Here is a 24388-nt window from a genome sequence, read left to right on the forward strand (position 1 = left end):
TGGAAGCCGGGTAATCTGTTAGTGAAGCAGTCGAGAGGCACTCAACTCTGTATAAATAAAGCGATTTGATTTGATACATGCGATGCTGTTCGAATGAGGTCCTGTGGGAGACAAGTAAGTGTAAGGCCAAGCGTGACTCTCGGTGACAAAGCCATCCAGGTAAGCCAGCCTGAGATTGAGGTAATATTGAATGATTTCGTTTGGCCACCGTCTTGTAAGGTCTGAAATTTTCTTTGCATACCTCATTAAAAGGCCTAATGTGATTGATGGTGCTGGGCTTGCTCACCCTCAACGTCACCTATCTACCAGGGCCTCAGAGCGGTAGGCACAGCTGCTTTGTTTAGATTTGCTCGATACAGCAGCGAGCAAGGTCATGATCCCTGTTGAATTCCACAATGATGTATTTCATAGGCCCCTCTTCACAGGGCGGTCCAAAGGCCCTCAATTCGTGGTGTGATCTGCTCTGTTGTGAGCTCGTGATTTGTCAATGTCAACCAGGGGTGCGGTACAACAACAGCCTAACGTTGAGTTGATTGTCAGTGCGGGAGGTTGCTCGGCAACCAACCGGGCCCGAAACAAAAATAAACCAGGTTGCGGTTACCGCAACGGACAGCCAAAGATTGAGTTATAGCTTCTCCCAGCGCCATCTGAATTAAACAATGCAACCAACTTTGATGCTCTAACTTCATTCCCTCCAATTCCATCATCCTCTTGTATCTGATACCCTCTTGGATTGTTTGTTAAACTGCCTGCTTCCCTGCTCGTTAGTTGCAACGAATATATTCAGATACTTACACCGCATTCCTCAATCCCCACCGACTTTGTTTGCACTCTTGTAAATAGCGTGGCTGCGGCGCCGTCCGCATTCTTGCCATTGAGACCGATACACTTCTCACATACCATTACTTGTTTCCAAGGAACCAGGACAGACATGTCTTCTTCGGAGCGAGACAGCTTTTACGACGGGGACTTTCAGCTGAGACATCAACAGTCGGCTTCTTCAGATCCCAATTTTCGAGCACTTGTTCCAATGTATGTTTTCTTGTGTATGCCCTCATGCGTCTCTTGCGCCGACTAACAGGGAACAGGTGGGACAGCTCCGACCCCGAACGCTGCCCCCCTCCGCTGCCTCTCAATCCGGGGTCGCCATTAACTTCACGGGTGGGAACTTCGAGCGCTATCGCATCTGCTCACGCTGCGCTTAACGAGCGAGCGAGAGAGAGCACCATGGTTCCTACCAAGAGAATAGAATCCCCGACAAAGGGACATCGCCGACTGCAGTCTTCAGTCCGTGATATCAGCATGATGATCGAGGGTGCTAGCGGCCACAGCTCGCCATCGCGATCACCAGAGCGTCAACAACGCCCGGAGACGCCCTCTCGGTCGCGGGATGTTGATAATCGACCAAACGAAAAGGACTCAGTAGTGTCGAGCACGACACCAGTACCAGGACCCAGCTTGACGCCGATTCTGCGTCCTGCAGTTCGACGGCCTCCACCTCAAAGCATCCTCGGCGAAAACACACCGCCGCAATCGTCCACCATGCTTGCTCTTCAACACATGACCTCATCCACACCTGTCAAAGAACCGGAGAACCCTCTTACGGATATCACAAATGGCTCATTAACCTTGTCAAAAGGTCCCCAGAACCTAGAAGCGTTGTCTGATCAAATTCTCAGCCTGACCAGCATTGCGACAGGACTTCAGAAGGAGATGTCTCAGTTGAGCCGTCGAAGCAGGGACAATGCTACGGATCTCCTTAGCCTCAAGGAGGCTACAAATTCGAGAGATGAAGATATCCGCAAAAGCCTCAGGGAGCTTTTGGGAAGTCACGGCAATGGCAACGATGGTCACAATAGGCTTCCTCCAGCTCGCGATCCCTTTGGAGGATATTACCTAGACAACAAGCCACACAATCTCTCTCCACCAAGCACCAGGGGTTTTCATCTCCCTAGAATTCCCTCTCCCAAGAGCTTTGGCGATTCAATTGAGCGAGGGTCCATCAGCACACCCTCTCTTGCTGGCTCTGAGGCGCCACCCTCCGTCATTCTTCTGGAGCGAATCATTCGGGAAATGGGCACCAAGGAAGGGCAGGAGTCTCTGCTCGGCCGTTTACAGGAAGTTTCCAATAAACTGTCTGGCATGGCCACATCCCAGAAGCTGGACGAAGTCATTGAACAGGTAAAGGCTCAGTCGGAGCAGGCCATTATCCTCGGAAACTCTCTCGGCAGTCCTCATGCGAGCCGGTCTCGTAACCTCAGCTTTGAGTCAGAAAACAGCCGCAGCGATACCATGCCGGGCCAAGCAAGGAGCGCCGTTTCCCAGCGCGTTGAGCACATTATGAGGAATGAGGCTCGTCGAAATTCGGAGCCATCAGCTCGTGGTGCTGAAATTTTGAATGACGACCTCATAAGCATCATTCGCTCTGTCAAAGACAGTGTCTCTCAAGGCGGAGGTCTTACTGCCGAAGTCAAGGCTCTTGTCCGCGAACTACGAGGCGAGGTCCTGGGCATGGGCCGAGAGATTGGCCGACGGCTCGAGCAGCAAGCTTCTCGAAGAGGTGTTGAAGATCACGATACTCCGAGTAAAGATGAAGTCGCTCGCGTTATCGACGAGGGGCTTGAGCAAATGAAGGATCAGCTGAATCATGTTCTCCGCGAACATCGACGCCAGTCAGCTGCTTCGGTCAACACTCAGAAAAGCGCTGTCGACTACCAAGAGATATACAATGCCATGAGAGCGGCCATCCAAGACAACGAGGCAACCAAGAGTAACTTACCCGACTTGAGCCGAGAAGATGTAATCGAAGCTGTCAGAGACGCCTGGGAGAACTATAAGCCTGAGATCGAAGTGCAGCAGCTCGGACTTGAGAGGGACGAAGTCTTGGCTTGTCTGAAGCAAGGCCTTCAGGAGTATGCGCCCCGCGACGACCAGCCTCCCGCTGTGACTCGGGACGAGGTTTTCACTGCTGTTGTAGATGGTCTAAAGCACTTTGTTCCTCCTCAGGTTGATCAGCCCGCCACTCTTTCGAGGGAGGAAATCATTGACGCAGTTCGTGACTGTCTTGAGGAGTTTGAATTCCCTGTTGCTCCAGGTGCTGGAAACGACATCACTCACGAGGACGTTGTACACGCCGTTAGGGAAGGCCTCCAGGACCTCGATGTCCACTCCAGCCGGGCTCTGGTACCCGCTTCAGCCAGCAATGATGATGTTGCTGATCGTCTTCGGGAGATCATGGAATTTCTGCGACATGAGTTCAAGACGTTGTCTGAAGAGACTAAAGAGACTGTCGCGGCCAATGGACGTGAGACTGAGCAGGTACGGGATGTGACCAAGGACGGTTTTGAGAACCTTCGACAAGCTATGGAGAGCTATGTTGATCGTGCCACTGGCGCTGCTGGTCAGGAAGAGTTTATGGATGACCTTTTGAAGTCTCTGGAAGATTTCAAGGATGAGATGGCAGGTATTGTCTCAACCACCAACCAAGAATCTCGTGAGCAGCTTCAGACTGAGCTCGAGGGTCTCCGCGAAATTGTCAACTCATCTATGGTGCCTGCGTTGCCACCTCAGACCAACAACACAGAGGTTCTGGAAGCTTTAAACACCGGCTTCAACAATTTGCGGCAAGAGGTTTTGCGACCACGAGCCGAGACAAGTGAAATCCTTGACGCACTTAATGACGGCCTCAACGACCTCCGGGCAGGTATGGACCGTGTCACGAACAAGCCTACCGACTTGACCGCCAATGACGAGATTCTTGAAGCACTCAAGACTGGACTGGACTCCGTCAGAGCTGATATTGAATCTATTCGCGACAGTAGTAATGACCGCGCCGTTGCCACGCTGGAGTCTACACCTCCTGCCAACGACGAAGTCCTTGAAGCACTGAAGTCAGGACTCAGTGGTGTACGAGCTGATATTGAAGCACTTCGAGATAGTCAGACAGAGAAGGCGGTCGCTGTGGTTGAGCCCAAGGAGAACGATGAGGTTCTCGAGGCCTTGAAGAATGGCCTCGATGCTCTCCGTGTTGACATCGAAGCTATTCGTCTAAGCACCTCTGAAAAGCCCGCTGCACCTGTCGACAACACCACCAACGACGAGGTGATTGAGGCTCTCAAGAACGGGCTTGACTCTCTCCGCGTTGATATTGAAGCCGTTCGCGATAGTAGCGAAAAGGCTATCGCACCGGTCGACCACTCATCCAGCACAGAGTTCATCGAAGCTCTAAAGAACGGACTTGAGTCACTGAAAGCCGATATTGAATTATCTCGTGACAATAGTGATCGTGCTGCACTCGGAGAGGACACCTCAAACGACGAAGTCATAGTTACTCTCAAGAATGGTCTTGATTCCCTCCATGCCGAGATCGCAGCTCTTGCAGCCCAGGAGAGGCCTGATGCTCCCATAGAGAATACTTCAAACGATGAAGTTATCGTCACCTTGAAAAATGGTCTTGACTCTCTTCACGCCGAAATAGTAGCAATCGCTACTGCCCAAAAGGAAGCAGCCGCCCCAGTCGATAATACCACCAATGATGAAGTCATCGAGGCCCTTAAGAATGGCCTCGATTCTCTACGAACCGACATCGAAGGACTCCAAGAAAGTAACCAGAAAGCTTTAGCCCCAGTTCCAGATACCAAGCCAAACGATGAGGTTCTGGATGCTCTCAGGACAGGATTAGAGTCTCTCCGGTCAGATATCGAAACTCTTCGAGAGAGCAACAATGAACGAGCCATTGCACCTGCAGACTTAGCCACCGACGAGAAGATTCTTGATGCTCTCAAAACCGGCCTTGAGTCTGTTCGTTCCGACATTGAGGCTTTGCGGGATAGCAACAGTGAGCGGGCCCTTGCTGCAGTGTCAACTGAGAAGACAGAAGATGACGGGCCGTCCGAAAAGATCAAATCGGATGACATCAAGAACCTCGAGGTGTTGATCGCTGGACTTGCCATCAAGATCGACTCTGTCAAGTCTGAGAACGAGGGTGTTCAGAAAGGTGATCTGTCTCGTATGGAGGATTTACTTCGCACAGTTCAGGACAGCGTTGACGAGATCGCCTCCCGGGAGACATTCACAAGATCGGCTTCGGTAAAGAAGAAGAAGGAGGAGGATGGAGAAGAAGTGACCGCTCGTGCAATTGTGGGAGATGGCGATGAGCCTGCATCAAAGGAGGACATGCAAGCCATCGAGACTATCCTGCGCAACACCAAAGGTCAACTGGACGATCTGATTGATGGTGAGCAAGCCGTTCGAAAGGACCACATCGACAATGTGGAGGCCTTGCTTCTTGAGACTCGGGAGACTATGGGCTCCCTTACAACTCAATTGGAGACGGTCTCCCGCAAAGAGGAGGTCACGGCCTTGGAAGCTCTTCTTGGTCAAGTCTCAACTAGACTTGACGAGATGAAGGAACACGCTGCCAAAGAGAGTGAAAATCCCGACAAGGTCACCAAGGCTGATGTCGAGGCCGTTGAAGCCTTGGCTCTTGAAGTCAAGACGGCTCTTGAATCTTTTACCACCACCGACCTCGCTCTCCTCGCGCGCAAGGAGGACATTACCAGCCTGGAGGCTCTTCTTGTCAAGAAAGAAGATCTTACCGGCTTAGAATCTATTGTCAAAGACTTTCAGGACAAGCTGGATACCACAGTTGACGCTCAAACCAAGGCAATCGCAGTCCGTGATGAGGAGAGCACCTCCGTTGGCGAGCGCGTTACCGAGATCAAAACCTTCCTTGAGGAACTACAAGGAACCATCAACGTCAAGCTTGAAGAGGGCGCAACTGGTGTCGAGAACATTAGCAAGCTCCTGGAGACCGTCGGCGAGAAGATCAACAAGAACGAGAACGTCCATCAGGACCTCAAAGACATGCTTGATACCATCAAGACTGAATTTGAGGACTCGAAGGCTGTTGTGTCTGGCGTCAAGGTCGAGTCCAACGAGAAACTTCAAGAGGCAACTGAGACGCTAAGCACCAAGATCGACGAGAAGATTGGTGAGCTCATTGCCAAATATGAGACTCTTCAGACTACCCTTGATGATAGAAGCAAGGTCAGCGAAGCCCGGGACGAGGCTATGGAGGCAGCCGTTGTAAGCTCTAAATCTGTCACAGACGAGCTCAAGCTTCTCATTGATACTCTGGGCTCTACTGTCACTGATTCTCTGGAGAAGATGGAGGAGGCTTCTAAGACTGTCTTCACCAAGGTGGAGGAGCTCGTGGCCCGCAGTGAAGAGACTCACACCGAGGACAAGGCCGAGCATCAGCAAACCCGCGACCAAATCACCGAGGCCTTGACGGCTGTCGAGAGCCTGAAAGGAGAGGTCAGCGAGTCTCATCCCAAGATTCTCGAGTCTGTCAAGGATCTTCTCCTACTTGTCGGTGAACACTATGAACACTCAAAGTCTTCGACGACCGAAATCCAGGACAAGATTGTCGAGCACAAGTCTCCTGAAGAGCTCATGACCCTCCTCACACTTCTCACTGATGACAAGTTTCATAACACACATGTTCATGAGAAGTTGGATAAGCTTATCGAACAGATTTACAATGATTCGGAAGTCAAGGAACGTCTCGACAAAATCATCGAGGAAAAGTACAACGACACAGAGGTCCGCGAGAAACTAGACAAGATCATTGATGAGAAGTACGATGATTCTCAAGTGCATCAGAAGCTAGATACCATCATCGAGTCCAAGTATGATGATTCGGAGATTCGGGAAAAGCTGGAGAAAATCATCGAATCTAAGTATGACGACGCCGAAGTGCGGTCTAAGCTTGACAAAATCATCGAAGAAAAATATGACGATGCACCAATCAAGGAAATCCTTGGCATGCTTGTTGAGCAAAAGTACGACGATACGCCCGTCCGCGAGAAGCTTGATCTGATCATGGACTCCAAGTACGATGATACTTTGGTCCGCGAGAAGCTCGATCTGGTTCTGGATGGCCGATATGACGACGCTGTTGTGCAAGAGAAGCTCGACAAATTGGTCGACCACAGCGCCGTTGCCGATCAAGCCTTCAGTCGCCTTGATACGCTGGACAAGGTTCATGCCTCGGTAGTCCAGACAGCTGCTGATATTTCCGAGTTCCTCTCAGTGCAGAAGCAGCGAATTGAGCAGGCTCACGAAGACCATACCAAGACTCTCCAAGAGACCATGGCATCTGTGGAACGTAAGCTCGCGGAGAAGGATCACGTTGAGGCAGCAGTTGCGAGTCTCCGAGACGAGGAGGAGAGACTTCGACAGAGTGTTATGACGCTGAGAACAGAACAGGAGAGTCTGATACGCCAGAAGACACGTTTGACTGGTGATGTCTCTTCCCTGGAGACGGCCCTTCACATGCGTAAAGAGGAACTCTACGACATGGAATCTCGTGCTGAAAACCTGGAGCGCCGGATCCTCGAGGGCGTTATGGACCATTCACGAGTCCTTCTCATGGCAAAGGCGAATAGGAATGGTGGCGATGCTATGAGCCGCAAACGTGTCAGAAAGCCTGCCAACGAAGAGGAGTCTCCGGAAGCAGGTGCACATGGCCGGAAGTCTATGGTTGGCATGGCACTGAATGCTAAACGCAATTTGGCTGCTCCAGTACAGAACGGAGCAGGTCGCAGAATCGTTTCGCTCAGCCAGATCAACAACAATGTAGCTTCTGGAGGTGTCAAGCGCAGCCAGAGCGTACGAACCCCCCTCGGCGGCGGTAAAACATACCGCAAACGAAGCTGGGGTGGTAATCTCGACAAAGGCCTCGCTGACAATGACAAAGAGAATACTCTCAATGAGACCGTCGAGGAGGTTGATGAGGCAGACGTCAAGTCAGCAACAGCGCCAGAGGTTACAGAAACCCCTACAGACGAGACGATAATCATTGAATCGACACCCAATGATGAGGGAGCGGATGGTGGTGAGGGTGGCGACAGCGACAACGAAACCTTGAGAAGAAGCAGTCGAGGCACCGTAGTCACGAACAGCACAGATATGTATACGGATGGTGACGAGGGTAGTGAGTACAGTTATACCGAAAGCGAGTGGACAGAGAGCAATGTTGGGACTGATGCAGGATCAGTGCAGGGCAACGAGGTAGTGGTCTATGGGAATTAAGGCGGAGGAGCAATGGCGACAAGCTTGATTTAGCTGGCATACCATACCATTCATGTTTATTTCGAGATGGAAACGAGACAAGGGAGACTTGAGTTTGGTGGGCGATGTTTATTTGGCAAGGGCATTAACGATTGATTGTATGACGAGCGAGCGTTCAGGATTGGCATGGGTTTTGATCGGATTGGAGACCTTCCCCCTTTTTCCTTAGTATTCGCAATCTGCTTAGGTCGGCTTTGACGAGAATAATGTTTTCTTGACAACTTTTTAGTAACAAAAGAATGTACGAATCAATAACTTTACTGAGACAGTGCTTGTAGGCTACAAAGGTGAGCTGAAGCAAACCGAGGCCCACTTCATTTGACGATTGATGAATTATCTTATCTTATCAGCAACTGAATCAAACGAGCCCCTCCAGAACCGCGCCTACCTAGCTTGGCACGTAAACATACCTATAATTTGTGGACCAAGATTCAATAACCAACATAATCCACGACTTGTCTTCCCATACCGTCAATCAATCAATTGCAATAGTCACCATGGATCAAACCCAAGCAGGGGGGCTTCTTGATCCTCCTGAACTCACACCACTGGAGCAAGAGGTTTTGGACGAGTACGAACGCTTGGCCGATAACATGAACAAAGTGCGTCTGCCTCATTATGCTGGGATCCGAAAGACAGGCACAGACTGACTGATATTATTCCTAGCTCGCCACTGTCCTCGAACATCTTGCTTCGAACCCTAGCACAGAAATTCTTGACGGTCTTCGTGAGCTCGAGCGCAAGACGAGTCTAGCCTTTACTCTTCTCAAAGCCAGTGTTTACAGCATAGTCTTGCAGCAGGAGATTGACTGGGGTGATGGATCGACAGCGCAATAAGTTTAAATGAATCAAACAAGAACGAAAAGGCAGCTTTGTGGTGGAAGAGGCAAGGATTGATACCCAACCAAATATGATGCGCGAAACGATACCTTCTTTCACATGGCAATACGACAGACATTTGATATCAAGCCATGATAGATACATCAACTATGCCATTTTTTTTTTTTTACCATACCGAGGGCATCAAACAAACATTTCTCTATTACAGGCTACAGATACACGTTTTTTTCATTTGGTGATACAGTTGGTTTGCGTGAGAGTGGGTTTAATATACAGCTCCTCCATAGTAGACCTTGCGCACGTCCACCAGCTTCTTGCCCCGGCCGATGGCTATCTGCTCGGGGTCGGGCTGGTTGGTCAACGCTTGGTACGCCGCCTTGACAGAGTTCATGGGGTTCTTGGATCGGGGCATGCGAGCAGCGATGTCATGGATACCGGCGGCGCGGCACATCTCGAAAATACGGTGAGGGCAGCGAAGTCCAAAGCCTGGGAGGGAGGAGGTTAGCTAGCATGATCGCGTGGTTGCCGGTGATGAGTGTATACATACCGGGAGGACGGGCCATCAGCTCGACTACAGTGCCTGAAATCTTAGCAGACACATTACCATAGATAGTACGGTTCTCATATCGTCGGACGGGTTTCATGTTGCGGATGGCCAACATCTGAGCTGTCTCCTCAGCCACACCGGCCTCAGTAGACTTTGCCATTCCAAGTCCTAGACGGCCATTGCCGTTACCAGCGATGGCAACCACAGAGGTACTGCGGACCTTGCCCAAACGAGTTTGATTGGAGACCCAACGAGTCACAAGACCTTTGGTCAGCAGCGAGCGAATGTCCTTGAGACTCATGCCTGTCAGGCGCTTGATCTCCTGGTACTTGCCCGAGTCATCCTGGCCCTGATCCTCGGGGTCAACGGCGTGCTTGTACAAGCCTTTGACACCAGGGACCTTGCCGAGATCAGGTGCCTCAGCCGAGTAGGTCCGATCAACACCCGCGGGGCCATCCTGAATGAGCTCAAGGTTCGAGGGCTCGACCTCACCCTGACTGCTAAAACCAACAATTTTGTCGAGCTCGGCCTCCCATGCCTCGTCAACAGCCTCATCCAACTTCTCAGCCTGGGAACGAGTCATGAACTCGGGACCCTTATCGTTTGCAGTGGGCTCGGGGCCGTCCTCGGCGATGATGTAGCGTTTGATCAGCTCAGGGTCCTTTTCAATGTCCTTGAGCTCATCCTCAGTGAGATCTATCAAGTCCTCTCCCTGGCTCTCCTTCACACGTCGCAATGCTCTGACCATGGCTCGGGTAAGTTGGTCGCTCGTCTTCTTGTCCGTGATCTTCATCATTTTTTGGCCGTAATTGTCGATCCATTCGCTCTTGTCAGGCCATTGCACCTCTCTCGGGGTGCCTTCGATCTCCGGCTTGATATCGTAGCGGGGGTCCAGCACAGTATAATCCTCGATGTACGTTGGCTTGTAGGGATCGTCACGTAGCCGGCCCTGAATGATCATGTCTTCCGGGCTGACGGCTTTCTCGCCCAGCTCAACAGCCGCAAGTTGCTCTGGTGTGTAAGAGGCCTTGAGGTTCTCGAGATCCTGCTTGGACAGGTCGGCAAACTTGTCCTGCCTGTACTTGTCCATGCCCGCCGTAAATTCACCCGACTCCTTGATCAGACCTAGCTCCTGAGCCGTGACATTTCGAAACCGAGACTTTCGCTTCGACCTGGGTGGTGTGCTGTGGAATTGACTACATGGTACGAGAGGGACGGTAACTGAAGCGGTTCGAGATGAGGCGATGCACCTGCCGAGGAGGTTGCGCGCCGGACGTGCGACGCTCATGGTCGGCACGAGGTTGAGGAGTATTAATTCGACGAGGAGGAGGAGGAGGTCGGATTAATTAGCGTCGCTCTCTCTCGCGCTCTCTCTCGCTCTCTGTCGTATCTCTCTCACACGAGCTAGAGATTTTTTGGGGACCCAAGAAATGGATGGTTCTCAATTGACATAATCCCCATGCGGTTAGCGGTTCATGAACAGTAAAAGCCAATCAAATCAGGACTTGCATCACCATGGAAGTCACCTAAGAGCCGACCCTGGAACTTTCATTCTCCGTTCATAATCACGTGCTCCAGAACATGCTTGTCTAATTCAACCTCATCCATTGTCGGGACGTTCCTTGAAGCCACCGAATGGAATCAACCGCCCCAATACGGAACTCCTCACTCTACATCAGTGACGCCATTATGAAGCCCGATGAGTGTGATTGAACTGTTCCTTCTTCTATTTAGGTACTAGCCGCTTGCTTCATCGTACTCTCACAATTGTATCGTCAGCATAGCCAATCATGAGCCACCTTCACATCAGTCGACTTTTGTTACAAGGTGAAACGTCTCAGTAACACCCCTGGAAGCCAAGCGACTGTTAGGGGTCTTCCACCGTTGTCACCACTCACGGTGGACCATTTACCACATTTGCTTCGCGTCCCGTCTGTCACTTTGACTCTTTTCCTCTTCCCATAGCTATCTCGGTCTCTGTACGTCTTTATTCTATTCCATTCAAAGAACATATTATCTTCCATTCCTACTCTGTACGTGACTGGCGCACTGTACGGCTTAATTGAGATTGAAAAAAATTAAAATCCGGCATTCCTTTATCAAAAATACGATACTCTTCCTAATACTACGACAACGACAACTTCATCCTCACAACCAAACATACCTTGTCCTTCACGATGGGTCAGTTTGACTGGTTCTCCTCTATCGGCGCTACAGACGAAGCTGTTGCTGTCCTCAATGACCAACCCATTATTTTCACCATCCTCTTGGTGGTCCTTGTGGCTGTCATTCTGCAAATCGTCCTTCTCTGGTACATTCACTATGCAACCATGAAGCCCGAGCAGCGCAAGGCAAAACAGGACAAGAAGGATAAGAAGAAAGCGGGCAAGACAGCAAAGCCAAGCAAATAAGCACCATCTATTCCTTCAGCAATGATCAACGTCAATCTTTATATCCTGGCCCATGGGGCACTCGTTTGCGATCTTATCGACTTAACATTCAACATTACATCTGCCTCACCATTTCTATAGAACAGGCTCAAGCGCCATGCTACGCTTGCCTCTCCCATACGTTATCTATAATATATCAATCTTGCTTAGAGCATCACCAAATCCCGCCATTCTGGTCAAATCTCTTTTCAGTTTCCGAGTGACACGCTTTCATCACCACATGTTAGTCTAAGTTACACTGATTATCGCAGATTAGCCAGTGGTCCAGACTTGGGAAGTTTGCTGGGTCGACTATTGTCTCCTGTCTTGTTGTGAGGTCAATATCCTGCCTCATCCAAGCTTGCTCAAGTGGCATCTCATCCATAAACCCCATTGTGTCAAAACCAGTTTCACACCGACCAGTTTCACCAGGCCATGGCTCTAGCCAACCTATGAAGGTTGGGCTACTTGTAGCATCACTCCATAGATCTTGATCCGTTTTGACAACTTCGAGACTCAAATCAGTTATTGCTTCGTGATGCTCCTCATCCTTCGCAATGTCGAGGTAACCATCTATGATGTCCCAGCTTACATCCATCATTGTACTACTTTGACTTTTTGGATGCACGCATTCGCCTGGTTCTGGAGCAACGAACCCTTGGTCCGACATGCGAGAGTTTCGAGTCGGGAACATGATTCTTTTTGGCGTTCTCCTATTTGTCACTGGAGGCATATTGACATTTAGAAGAAGTACCTCCCATGCCTTTCTCTCCAGTATGTCCACAGAGCCTTTTTTTGCACTATGTGGGTGAGAATAAACCTTATAGCCCGATGCTAGATCGGCCACTTGCTGTCTGAGCACTGGCGATTCGGCATGCTGCATACTTGCTAAGGATGTGGCAATGATGGGTAGTAGTTCGGCGCGGTCCGATATGCTCTGCTTCTTTTATCAGCGACTGAAATAGTTGATTGCCGAGACCCATACCTTGAGATAGGGCATATGAAATACTCCCGGCGCAAGCTTGGTGAGGCAGTAACTGAGTCCGCAGCCCCAGACTTGGTAGCCCCTGTACGACCTCTCTGGCGCCAGCATCAATTGCTCAAAGAGAATTCCGATTAGGGACGATGATTGCAGGTCTTCCAATACTTTGATATCCTGAATGGTATCCTCCCTGGGGAGAGTCTGCGATACATTCACGCTCCCTTCTTCGCCTAGGGAGTTGAGACTAAGCATGAAGCTGTCTATAGCTTGTTGGTCGGTCAGCTCCAGAGTGTTTAGCAAATTGCTCTCGATAAAGCCTTCGACCCTTTCCTTCGACTTAACCCTCTTCTTCCGCCGCTTGCCCGTTCTTATACATTTTCGAGGCCGTTCTTCTTCTTGAGACAAGTTACCCACATTGATCGACAACGTTAGCCTTCGAAATGCTGTGGTACAGGCTGAAACTGGGGCAACGAGAGCCGAAGAGAGATCTGGGTGCTGGAGTGAGAAAGATAGAAGTCCAGGTTGCTGAACTGGACACGAACGGTTGGGTTCTAGATGAATGCCCAGGCGACCCCAAACCTGATCAACTCAGTTACAACTAGCTCTGGAAGTTCCAAGGCATAACCAACATACCTCGCAACCGCTGACTGCCTCGGCGATGGCATTGAGACGGAAAGTCTCAAGGATCGGATGCCCGTTTATTGTAATAGAAACCTCAAGGCAACAAGCACCGGACCGAGCAATCCAAAGATGAGAATCTTCCACTGCCGAGGAGAGATGCTTGATCGTTGCAATATGCCATGCGCCACCAGGGGCATCAATATTGATCGATGCTGAAGCTGATAGTTCAACATTTGCCTGGTTTGCGATCACACGAATAGTCGGGAGCCGCAACGCGCACGACATTGTTATTCCATGCTTTGACTACCTTAGGTACGCAATGGGAGGGGACGGGAGGGGAGGCAATACCTGCGAAATATTCCGCGGTGTTGTTGGTGGGAAATGACCCCCAGGATTGTTTTTGTGGTCAAGGAAGGAGCTGGTTGTCCTTCCTAACAACCTTAGTACCTACCTACCTTACCCAATGCAATGTGAGAAGAACCTGACGACAGGACAGTGGAAAGGAGGAGCGATCTGATAACGTCCATTATCTATCTACCAGAGCAGGTCCTCAAGGTAGGTACATTTCAATAAGCGGTGATCATACAAAATGTTATAGGCAGGCTGTTGAGAGATATTGATAGATATCGTAGCCAAGTCGCTAATCATTAGGGTAGGGTGGATGTCCAAAATATGAGCCCCCTACTACTAAGGTAAGTCAACCACATAAATCCTAGGTGTGTACATCATTATCTGGCTATGTTCAGTCCAAGCCAATAGACGCACAAAGTCTATAACATGCTCCCGATGTTTGCATCCATAAGTATAGTGCGCATGCGTGCTCCGTAAACTCCGTCCAAGCAATTGATAGATTACTTTGCAAACCATGGGAACTTCTTCTTAGGCGGCTCAGCGAAATTCCCTGAGCCACTTTCGACTTGCACACTTCGCTGATAAATATCCTGCATGACACCATTAGTTTGTGTCCTTGAGTGATGATGCAACTGAATTCTTACCTCTTCATCCGTTGGCATGCGACAACCCAGAATCAGTTCTCTTGCAGTGTCGTGCTTGGTTAGATTTGGGTATGATGTGCTCTGGCTTTTCATGATTGGTAACAGGACCTCTCCCAGGACCTCAAACTTCTTCCAATTGATGCGATCTCCATCAGTACCAACGAATGTTCTGCTTCCCTCCTCTGCTGACACCAAATCTCTTCGATGAAGGGGAATGAAAGGAATACGGGGGAGGGAAGAATTTTCCCAGGCTAGACGGTAGGCGAAATGACTCTTCTGGGTTCCCATCAATATGCCCAACCGCGCAAACCGCTTTTGGACTTCTGCTGGTACTAGTGTTCTCGTCTGATTTAATCGATGAATGGCCGTTCCGTTCACACCTGCTAGTATGGCCGCCAGCCCATTGTAGTTGTTGAGTTGCCGCAGCTTCAGTGAAATGTTCATGAACTTCTCTAATATTAGCGCTCGATGCTTGGCTTTGTCCCGCAAAAGAATCATGTTGGCAACCCATTTGGCAACATGATTGAAATGGTTGATCATTCGATTCACATTCCGTAAACTCTTGCAACGCTCCTTTTGGGACGCAGATAGGCTGACATGCCGAACGAAATCGCGTATTCGAATTGAGGAAAACATGATCCAATCGATTCTCGTCAGCTCGTCCGCAACATCATCGTCGGGGATGTCCATGAATATATGGTAGCGGAATTTGTTCATAGGTAAGTTGTCCGTAGGTTCCAGGTTGCTCGCGGCTCTTTCGTAGTCCTCAAATGTATGGAAATGCACCTGGCTCGAGACACTGCTGCTTCTGTCCGCAAGAGAGACCTCTGAGCTTCCAGATGGTCTTACGTCCAAGTCCGACTCCACAGTCAACACACTCACACCCGACGACAGCTCGTTCATGTCCTTTGACAAGATCTCACTTGCGAGCTTATCGCTAGTCTCATCCGAGTTTGCCCAACCTGTATCGTCGTCTTCCACGACATTGAATTGGAGGTGTCGTCGCATATGTTGCGCTGCGATTGAGAAAATCGGCTCTGTACTCAGATGTCTGATAAACTCCTCCAGGTTTCGTCTAGTTTGAGGACGGGCGAAGTCGCCGGGGTAAAGTGATACCCATTTCGCGACCACCTCAATAATTCGGAGCTGTGTGGCTGTCTTGGAAAGGTAATGCGCCGTCTTATCGTCTCTCACTTTATCCAGTCGGGTTAAAATGGCAGTAAATAGCTCACCAGGAGCTGCAAACTTGCGATAAAGACAGAGAAAAACATCAGAAAAGTTGTTGTCGATTCTTGTCAAGCGAGGAGCAAGAAGTCGATCAACTAGCTCATCGAATGTTACTCCTGCCATCTTCGCTTGCTTATCCAGCGTGTTATCGTCATTTCTTTGAAGTATCGGGATGTCATCTGAGTATCGGTAGGATTCTGCGTCAGACTCATCCACATCCAAGAACGAATCGGTACTGGGTCTATCGAGTCGAATGCCAGGAGTCCTCAACATGTTATTGAGTGTTTGCGCTTGGCCCAGTTCTCCTGCCTCGGGATTCGAGCTGGCTGTATGACCTTGCCGGGGGCTACGAGACGATTGCGCCCGGTAGTTTTCGTTAATTGGTGGATTGGAGAAACCCTTGAGTAAAGAGAAATCGGAGCTTGCTCGACTATGTTTGCTATGTTGGCTGATGGGGCGCCCCGTGCCTACGTCGGGAGCTTCCAAATTGGCAGCAGACTGCGCTCGCCTGCGCGAGAACGTTTCACCATTTTCTTCTACAACATAGTTAGCAAGAGTCTGTCGGTAATATCTTCCTCGTGCACTCGCCTCTTCTATGGGCTATTGCGGCCCTCAAGATCGTGTGGAGGCACGTTTTGGCAACATCAACGTCATTTGAGGAGATTTTGTAGGTTGAAACACAAGATTTAAAGAGTTGATGATTCGCAATGGCTTCGGCATTGACCTGCCATTCAGCTTCAGGGGTCTCACACTTGCAAGCCACCAGACTAGCGGGTAAACCAGAGTTCGTGAGAGCCGCTAGAATTGTACATTTAGTATAGCCTCAACCGTTCAAACAGATGGATTTCATACCCAAAGTCTGAGGTAGTTCACGCACGGATTCATGATTGGTGACATCATATAATATAAGAGCAGCATCGACGCGGGGGACGATATGCCCATTGATCTGTTTTGGCCACTGGATGGGCTGCGTAGGGTTCAATTCGAAATACTCCAGGTCCAGCTCGAGTAGAGTTACGGCGTGAGAGTTGTTGTCAACCAGCATGCGGACGCTGGAAGCATTCGAGATGGGTGGGCGAGACAGGCCTAAGACCCGCTGGACAAAGGAAGATTTGCCAACGCCGGTGGAACCGATGACGGCAATGTTGAAACTTTCCATAGTCGGTGATGCTTGGGACTGTATAGCGTCAAGCTGTGGTCAGCCGTCTGTCGCAAAACTGCCTCTACCATCCAAACCCCGGATGACCGTTTGTTGAGCAACGCTGCCCCGCGATAGCTAGGGTGGGGCCGCATGTGATGGAACATGGTTACATACCCAGTACGAAGAGGGTGTAGCGGTCAAAGATTCTCGTCGTGGAGGCGGCCAGTATTGGCTTGGTTCGTTATCATCGCTGTCGGGCTTCACTTTCTTTCCGCCGCCGCTTTTGCGCTTGGCTTGCTTGGCCGCTTTGCCGAAGTTGTGCCCCTTTGTGTCGTGAAAAAGATGCTCGTGGTCCTCGTCTTCTAGCGATTGGTAGACCGAACTGCCATCAGATTGGTCCTCGTCCTCGGAAACTGCTGCAGCTTGAACGGCCGGGTCGTAGGTCTGGAAGAAGGGGTCGTCAATAATTGAACCGACAGAATCTCGATGGCCGTGGGCCGGGGCTGAAGGATCGGAGTCGCTCTCGATGTCGGGGTCTATGGATGCCGGGCCTGAAGCGGCAATGCCTGAAGTTGGGTGAGCATTCTGTGAGTCAACATGATTGGGTTGCATTGTCGCAACTTCAGCGACTAGGCTGAGTGGTAGAGATAAACATGGACGGGATAGACTCAATGCCAGCAGGCACAAATGGCAGATGGAGGGACCAAATCCTTGCGGGGATGGAAGAACTCGTGGAGCTTGCTTGACTAAGGTAGGGTAGCTACAGCAGGGGTTCAAACCCGTAGTAGGCTGTATGAGGGAGAGAATGGAGAAGGGATGAAAACGCTCGAGGTCTGAGTAACGAGAGACAAGAAGGCACTAAATGAAGAGCGAAATGCTAGCAAGCAAGGGAGGGAGAAGAATTTACCGTACCTTAGGGACTGACAAGGCTTGCACTGTACTGTGTTGTACAGTACCGTGCTTGGGAAACCAACGGAATAAATTGGTTCGATGTCCAATTGGTGGCAGTTTGGCGACCTAGTGCGAGGGATGGATGGATGCGCAGATACCGCGGAAACAAGCACTGCGTCCTTTGAGTGACAGCCAGCAGGTGAGACAAATTGAACGGGTATCTTGAATTAGTATAAGCACTGAATGTTCAGAACGACAAAGATTGGAGTCCTATGAGCTCTTGTCTCGAGGTACACGCCAGGCCACCAGCTGGTCTGAGGCAATACCCAATACAGGCACCAAGACACAGAGTTGAGACACCCAACTCGGAGTACTCGAAACCTATTCGAAACCCATCGTGTTAGTCCAATTCGACCAGCCCTTAAGCCATAAAACGGAAGCCAAGAGCGTTTACACAACGGGATAATGCAAGGCATTCCGGCCGCACGCGGGAGAACTACCTAACACTGTGCAACCACGTACTGCAATTGAATACTGCTGGTTGAAGCCCAGCCTGGATTGGATATATCTTTGAGCAAATCTGAAGACAAGAGCCTCGAACAGATGCCAGGAGAGGGGAGGAGAGGATGCGCTACGACGCGCTGAAGCGGACCCGGCGTCGTGGGCTGGAGAGTGGATGCGTGTGCGTACAGTATGTAGGCGGATGCAGACGCCTCTGACTCGGAACGGGAGAGAGCCACGAGGGGAAAACTCCTAAGGAACGCGTGCCCAGGAATGGACAGAGAGTATCATCAATCTTGACACCGTCAAGTTCGACTGCGCGAAATGTCGAATCTGGCACAAAGAGGGGAGAGAGCTGGAACCGAGCCACAGGCTCGGAACAGGGAACGTTTTAGGAGCGGATGGGATGGTCTAAGGTACGGTACGGGAGACTTAGTTGGGCAGGCTATTTCCAGTTAAGGAAACTGGGTTCAAAGCGCTGCGTTATGCAGGACTCGGGCAAGTCAACTAATAACTCACTCATTTCTCGGCGTTGTTCTGAGGACTGACTTAAATTGTGTGCTGAAGATCAGCGGTAATAGCAACCATCCCTAACAATATAACAGGCCCAAAAAAGAATGCGGCACGGTATCGGCATCGGCGCGGCACGAAACGGTTCCTGGAACGCAAACAAAGGGTCTTTGTCCTTAACTGAGACAGTCAGCAACTCTCTGCTTCTATATAAAGGACCTCGAACCAAAATTTCCCAAGACCGACTGGCCTTCGGGGCTTCTTGGTTTCCACGCACTCTAATTGCACATCTCCCCAGGATCCAATCCCGCGTTCTGTGTTGGCGCTTTGTTGCCCATTGGCCAGTGCACAAATAACCAACAGGGACTTACCTGGCACTGGATCATTCTAGACAATCATGAGACTCACGTTCAGTTATACCAGTTCCTGGTTTGATAGATAACCACTTCAGCCAGCCACGAGGAAGTGGTGCTGACAATGGATCCTGGTACAGAGTATACAGAGCACCCATCATGTTGATTCTGCCTTACACATGGTCTTGACATCCAGGACATCCAACAGCGACTGCTTAGGCCTCGCTCACTCATCCCCGACCCTCCTACCAAGCCACCTTAATGGACTTGAATTAGTAACCTACATTGGACACCACAAGATTCCAGCTCTTCACAGACGGGCATCATGGATGCCATGCAACTTGCTATAGTCTAAGGCAACGGGGCGCTACACAGTACGAGGCCATGGATACACCTCGCCCATTCGGCTCTCATCATTTGTCATTATCACCGTCTTCCATATTCCTAACCGAGTCCCTTCGCGATCGATGCATGCATTGTCCATACATTATGAGCTTGGATTCTCTAAAATGATAAAGTCACATGAGGATGATTTGTTATTTCTATGAATCCTTCAGCTTCAGTGTTTGCTCCTAGAGAGGCATTCCTCAAGCCAGTCGACACTTGGGACACAATCAGAACTTTGGTGCCGTGTTCTATTCTCCGACCAAGTTCAAAGCTCAAACGGTCGACTGAGATTTGGAAGCGTATGGGGATAAAGTACAGAATTTGTAAGAGGACGTATCGTCGACACCGAGCTGCCATATGTGATCCACAGCTTGACTTCTCACTGCGAACAGTTCTCAAGACACTTCTCTGTTTGTTGAGATGGAAAGAAAACAAGGCAGATCTGTCCGGTTCCCCAACAGGCACCTTCCAGAGAGCATAATAGCTGACGTATCTGAAGACGTTGGTTGTTATTAGCGCTTGTCCGTATCCGTATCGTAATTATAGGACCAGAGGACATTCAAACTAGCAGCTCGCAGCATTCGTTCACTGGCTTTGGGGACGCGATTCATGAGATAACACCAACGAATAAACTTTGGTGGTTCGCAGCTAACAGAGACTCGACTACACAATCCGCCTGGTATTATCATCTGGCCAACTAGCAGGCTGATACAGAAATACGTCATTTTCCAGTTTAGTTCCCCGAAATGGAGCAGATTGTCAACATATCTTTCACTTACCAGAACTTTTGCTGAAACAGTCAAGTACACATGATTATGAGCACAAGTAGGATAGGATCTTGCTCCGCCAACAAAGGGAAAGAAAGGAACAACTGCAAGATACAACGATTCGACGATATGCCACGCAAAGCACTCTTTAGGTCAGATTTGCTATACAGAGCCAAATATCTCGGCCGAAAGCTATGGGAGACGAGGCCAATCAATATTGTCCATCAGATTTCATGCTATTCCCATCAACCAATAACTCGGCAACGGCGAAACCCGACAGAAAGGTTACGGTACTTGCAAGTCTGCCAGAAGACTCTTCATCAAGCACGCTTTGGGCTCTTGCAAATACTCCGAGAGACGTTGTTCTCACCAGTGTCTGGTTCTAGTCATTATAAGTCACAGCCGGCTTGGCACATTCCTGTGACCCAAAGCGGGAGCTCTTAACTCGGAAAACGCACGAGCCGTCCTACGAGTCCTGTCAAGTGTCAATGGATTGTACCCGCAAAGTGTAGCGCCGCCGTCTGCCAAGTTGGGGAATCCAAAGTGAGGTCCCAGTTCTCCCAGTGAGCTGCAAGTTTGTCTGTGCTAGATGATGGGGTCGGTTCAGGGACAAACCATGTATGGCGATCATAGAGATAAATCAATGCCGGATCTGCATCTTTGAGTGAAGAAACTCTGACATCTTTGATCCTTTTGGACTCGACTCTTTAAAAGGGCACTCAAAGATATTGAGTGGCCGTTTTCTTAGTTGAGTGGTACTCAAATCTCTGTTGGTTCGGCTCAGTGCCCTTGCAGTTCTGGCCCCTACGACTGGAATTCCATCCACGTCAACACCATTCCCTGGCTAGAGGATGTTCGGCCACTTCGAGACCCAAGGTATGTCGCCGTGCCAAATCCCTGGAGAATTGAAATGCCCAGTCTTTGATGATCTCCACATGTTCGTGACATTGGCTCTGTCACGAGACCCAATGACTGCTTCAATGTCTTACCAAAAACCCTGAATGACGTTGGATCAACCCATGTAGCTGGATCCTGCAAGAATCTACCAAACGTCCTGTTTGTGTGGGCTATTTCTAAAAGCAGCCATATCCGAGAATAGGGTTTTTGTGGAATACTAGGTTGGAAAAGTTGTCCCCTTTCGGCGATCAGGAACGCAGGCGACATTAGTTATCCATAACAAAGGGACCAAATTAAGCTCTGGCCGGACCAGCCCACCCAGCCCGCCGTCGAGTTGCGAGCCAGTTACGCCACGATGGCGCTTCTGGTTGATAGATGCCCACTCATCGCGGACAGCTTCATAGTTTTCCTGAGTGGGCCAGGCCTGGAGTCCAGGGCTTTGACATGCTTTGCCAAGGAACTGTAGCCATGACGACGTTTACATTTCGTTGTGGTCAGAGACATTTATGTTGCCGAGATCCCCAACATCCACTAAGTACGTTCAAAGACTATTTCACGTTCTCTTATAGAGTCAAAGAATCGTAAAACGCAGGCTTGTTTGTCGATATCACATTACCTACCAGTGGCCAGCAACCCTGCAGCCGTCATACTGGCATTCAATCCCCTAGGATCCCATCCCATATCTCCTTCTCCAAGCCCGTCACCGAGTGTGCCCAGCATGACTACAACAATGCTGTACACGACGGGCATTTCAATGGAGGAGCCAAGTCATCGGTTTTCGCCCACGACAGTGGCTCCTGGGAAACCCAGGCATCGACCAAAAGCCTTACAGATCCAGCCCCTGGACCCCAGCGAATTGAGCGCGAAGTTGAACGATATTTCAATCGAGCATGAAGGCCAGCCTCGTCGTCCAGTCCACACAGAGGACTCACTCCGCCCCCCATTATCTGCCACAAGTATGGGTGCCCTATCTCCCCGGACTATTCAGACAACACATGCATCGCCATCGATTCCAACCCCTGTCTCATCAAGAGTCTTCAGGAAAGAGAAGACTGATGAAAAACTCAGTTCACCTTTGTCTGCAAAGCCGCCACGCCGTGGCAGCTTTTTTGACGCCTTCCGCTTCAGAGGCTCGAACTACAGTGATGAATCGCAGAAGCAAACAGAGGAGGATGTTCAGAAGCCTGCTCGGTACAGGCATGTCCCTCAGGTGGCAGCGCAACAGTTTGCTCGCACTACAACAGTCGAGCCCCTCACTCAGAAAGCTTCACCCAAAGGAATGAGGCCTGCTCCTGGCCCCCACTCTATGAACAATGGCACCATATCGCTGCAAGAGTACAATAGCCAGTATAGAAGAGCACAGAGTCTCTGCAGCGGAAGACCAACTAGCGCCAGCAACGTTGCGAGGATGGGAGGCACTGAGCTGGATAAAGTGTCAACGCAACGCAAGAGACAAACAGCCCGTAATTCCATGCTCTGGAATGTCAATGGACCTGAGTTGTCACGAAGAATGAGCACGGGTAACATGCAGCCTCTGCCTCAACCCCGGCGTGATTCAATAGGTACGGGTGTAGGAGGCTTTCAAGGGAACGCCGCATCATCTGCGAGACGGGGATCCGCAAGTTCGTCAGGTTTCTCCGATGCATCATCACCCTTTGTACGCGAGTCTGGCCCAGCAACCCCTTTCAAGCAAGAGTTTGGTATCAACACTTCGCCTAACCGTCGAGGGTCTGAGACTAGTGCAGCCACTTCTGGTTCGCGGAGAGGTAGTTTTGTGAACATCCCCAACCCGCAGCACGCGGCTGAGATACACAGGGTGGACTGGTCTCAGAGTGACCAACCAGTCAAGGTCCGACGAGATTCGAAGTGGGGAGGCCTCAAACATCGGAAGACTAGTTTGAGCCAGCAGAAGCCCAGCGCTGAAGATCAGGGCTCCAATTTTACCAAGACGAGCTCACAGTCGTCTATTTCTCCAAAATCGCCCAAGTCTGGGTTCCTGAAGCGATTCATGCATTAGCGAGGGAAAGAATGCGAATGACAGGGGGGATTTGACGAGCGGATGATATACATGGAGGAGCAAAGACAACTCACCAATGATTATTGTAACATAATGACCAAATATTAAACATGAAGGAGAATCTTGATATATGACCTCCGCAATCAAAAAAGTATCTTCAGTGTCATGTGAGATGTGATTGGAACCGAAGAGGAAATCTAACGCTTTTCTTGCGCCATCAAGCGTTCGATAAGTTTTGTATCCTCTTGTGCTATTTTCTGCCGAATGATATTGTCGACGTCCGTCTGTGCACTCTCGGTGTTCATCAAGTGAAGGATAAGTTCTGAATACTCGCGTATAGCGTCGCCCTGCTCACCGTCCGCGCGACGAGCCTTGCGCAAAGCCTCTTTTCCGTTCTGAATACCAATGTCATGGTTCCAAGCTTCTTGCTTTGGTGGCAGGCCCTTGAGGAGGGAGGCAGGGATGGCAGGCTTGGTCTCAGTAGGTGGAAGCGTAGCAGCATCTATTTTGCGGAGCTGGTCGGGAAGACCTGGATATTTGCGAAAGAGAAGGCGAAGTTTCTCTGAGCTTTCGAGAGCCTGAAAGGGATTCGAGGGGTCGGGGAGCTGAGGCAGTGATGTTGCTTGCGACTCGGAGAGTGCCGACTGAGTCGATGTTGGTGTTGGTGCTGGTGCTGGCTCGGGATCAGGAGGGTGATTTTCGCGATGGATCTTGTTGCAAGCAACAGAACAACTTTGATAATGGTCAGCCACTGACTGCAGTAACATCTAGAGATGTGAAGCTTACTATGGAAGGCGACATCTTGGACATTTGTATTTTGGGGGATTCACTTCACATACACCACATAGTGAAGGATCTGGTTTTGTTGTCGCATCATCACCATCTTTTGCTTCAGCTTGTGTAGTTGGCGTAGTAGTACCTTCTGGGTGTTGGGCTGGTAGATCGTTTATTCCCTGAGTTGGTTCTGACATTGTGATATCCTATGCGACCAAGTAAGTATAAACGCAAAGTACCGTAATTAAGGTGAAAGGAAGCTAATGTGATGGAACCCAAGGTAAGGTAAAGAAAGGTACTGTACGGTGTACGAAAGTGAGAAAAGGTACAAAAAAGTTTCAGTTCCAAGGGGTCTATCGCCCCGCGTCATTAC

At 50.1% G+C, this 24388-nt stretch overlaps 8 protein-coding genes across 8 annotated transcripts; 4 read left to right on the forward strand and 4 right to left on the reverse strand.

Moving 5' to 3' along the window:
- Positions 1-931: 931 nt before the first annotated feature.
- FMAN_01479 (uncharacterized protein) lies at positions 932-8097 on the forward strand (the record flags this gene model as incomplete). Its single annotated transcript, XM_041835230.1, has 2 exons — positions 932-1032; positions 1089-8097. The coding sequence occupies 2 exons, from the start codon at positions 932-934 to the stop codon at positions 8095-8097; spliced, it is 7110 nt and encodes a 2369-aa protein (XP_041676820.1).
- A 536-nt stretch (positions 8098-8633) lies between these two features.
- On the forward strand, positions 8634-8973 carry FMAN_01480 (uncharacterized protein; the record flags this gene model as incomplete). Its single annotated transcript, XM_041835241.1, has 2 exons — positions 8634-8738; positions 8803-8973. 2 exons carry the CDS (start codon positions 8634-8636, stop codon positions 8971-8973), a joined length of 276 nt encoding a protein of 91 aa, XP_041676821.1.
- Positions 8974-9241: 268 nt separating this feature from the next.
- On the reverse strand, positions 9242-10811 carry FMAN_01481 (uncharacterized protein; the record flags this gene model as incomplete). The annotated part of the gene is made up of 2 exons (XM_041835252.1): positions 9242-9462; positions 9524-10811. 2 exons carry the CDS (start codon positions 10809-10811, stop codon positions 9242-9244), a joined length of 1509 nt encoding a protein of 502 aa, XP_041676822.1.
- Positions 10812-11700: 889 nt separating this feature from the next.
- FMAN_01482 (uncharacterized protein) lies at positions 11701-11934 on the forward strand (the record flags this gene model as incomplete). The annotated part of the gene is made up of 1 exon (XM_041835263.1): positions 11701-11934. The coding sequence occupies one exon, from the start codon at positions 11701-11703 to the stop codon at positions 11932-11934; it is 234 nt and encodes a 77-aa protein (XP_041676823.1).
- Positions 11935-12196: 262 nt separating this feature from the next.
- On the reverse strand, positions 12197-13840 carry FMAN_01483 (uncharacterized protein; the record flags this gene model as incomplete). Its single annotated transcript, XM_041835274.1, has 3 exons — positions 12197-12889; positions 12938-13513; positions 13568-13840. 3 exons carry the CDS (start codon positions 13838-13840, stop codon positions 12197-12199), a joined length of 1542 nt encoding a protein of 513 aa, XP_041676824.1.
- A 566-nt stretch (positions 13841-14406) lies between these two features.
- On the reverse strand, positions 14407-17530 carry FMAN_01484 (uncharacterized protein; the record flags this gene model as incomplete). The annotated part of the gene is made up of 5 exons (XM_041835286.1): positions 14407-14496; positions 14551-16313; positions 16366-16575; positions 16630-16954; positions 17093-17530. 5 exons carry the CDS (start codon positions 17528-17530, stop codon positions 14407-14409), a joined length of 2826 nt encoding a protein of 941 aa, XP_041676825.1.
- A 4412-nt stretch (positions 17531-21942) lies between these two features.
- On the forward strand, positions 21943-23241 carry FMAN_01485 (uncharacterized protein; the record flags this gene model as incomplete). Its single annotated transcript, XM_041835297.1, has 1 exon — positions 21943-23241. The coding sequence occupies one exon, from the start codon at positions 21943-21945 to the stop codon at positions 23239-23241; it is 1299 nt and encodes a 432-aa protein (XP_041676826.1).
- A 197-nt stretch (positions 23242-23438) lies between these two features.
- Positions 23439-24212, reverse strand: FMAN_01486 (uncharacterized protein; the record flags this gene model as incomplete). Its single annotated transcript, XM_041835308.1, has 2 exons — positions 23439-23973; positions 24028-24212. The coding sequence occupies 2 exons, from the start codon at positions 24210-24212 to the stop codon at positions 23439-23441; spliced, it is 720 nt and encodes a 239-aa protein (XP_041676827.1).
- Between the last annotated feature and the right edge of the window lie 176 nt (positions 24213-24388).

This window comes from Fusarium mangiferae (genome assembly GCF_900044065.1).
Source record: "Fusarium mangiferae strain MRC7560 genome assembly, contig: FMAN_scaffold001, whole genome shotgun sequence".
NCBI lineage: Eukaryota > Fungi > Ascomycota > Sordariomycetes > Hypocreales > Nectriaceae > Fusarium > Fusarium mangiferae.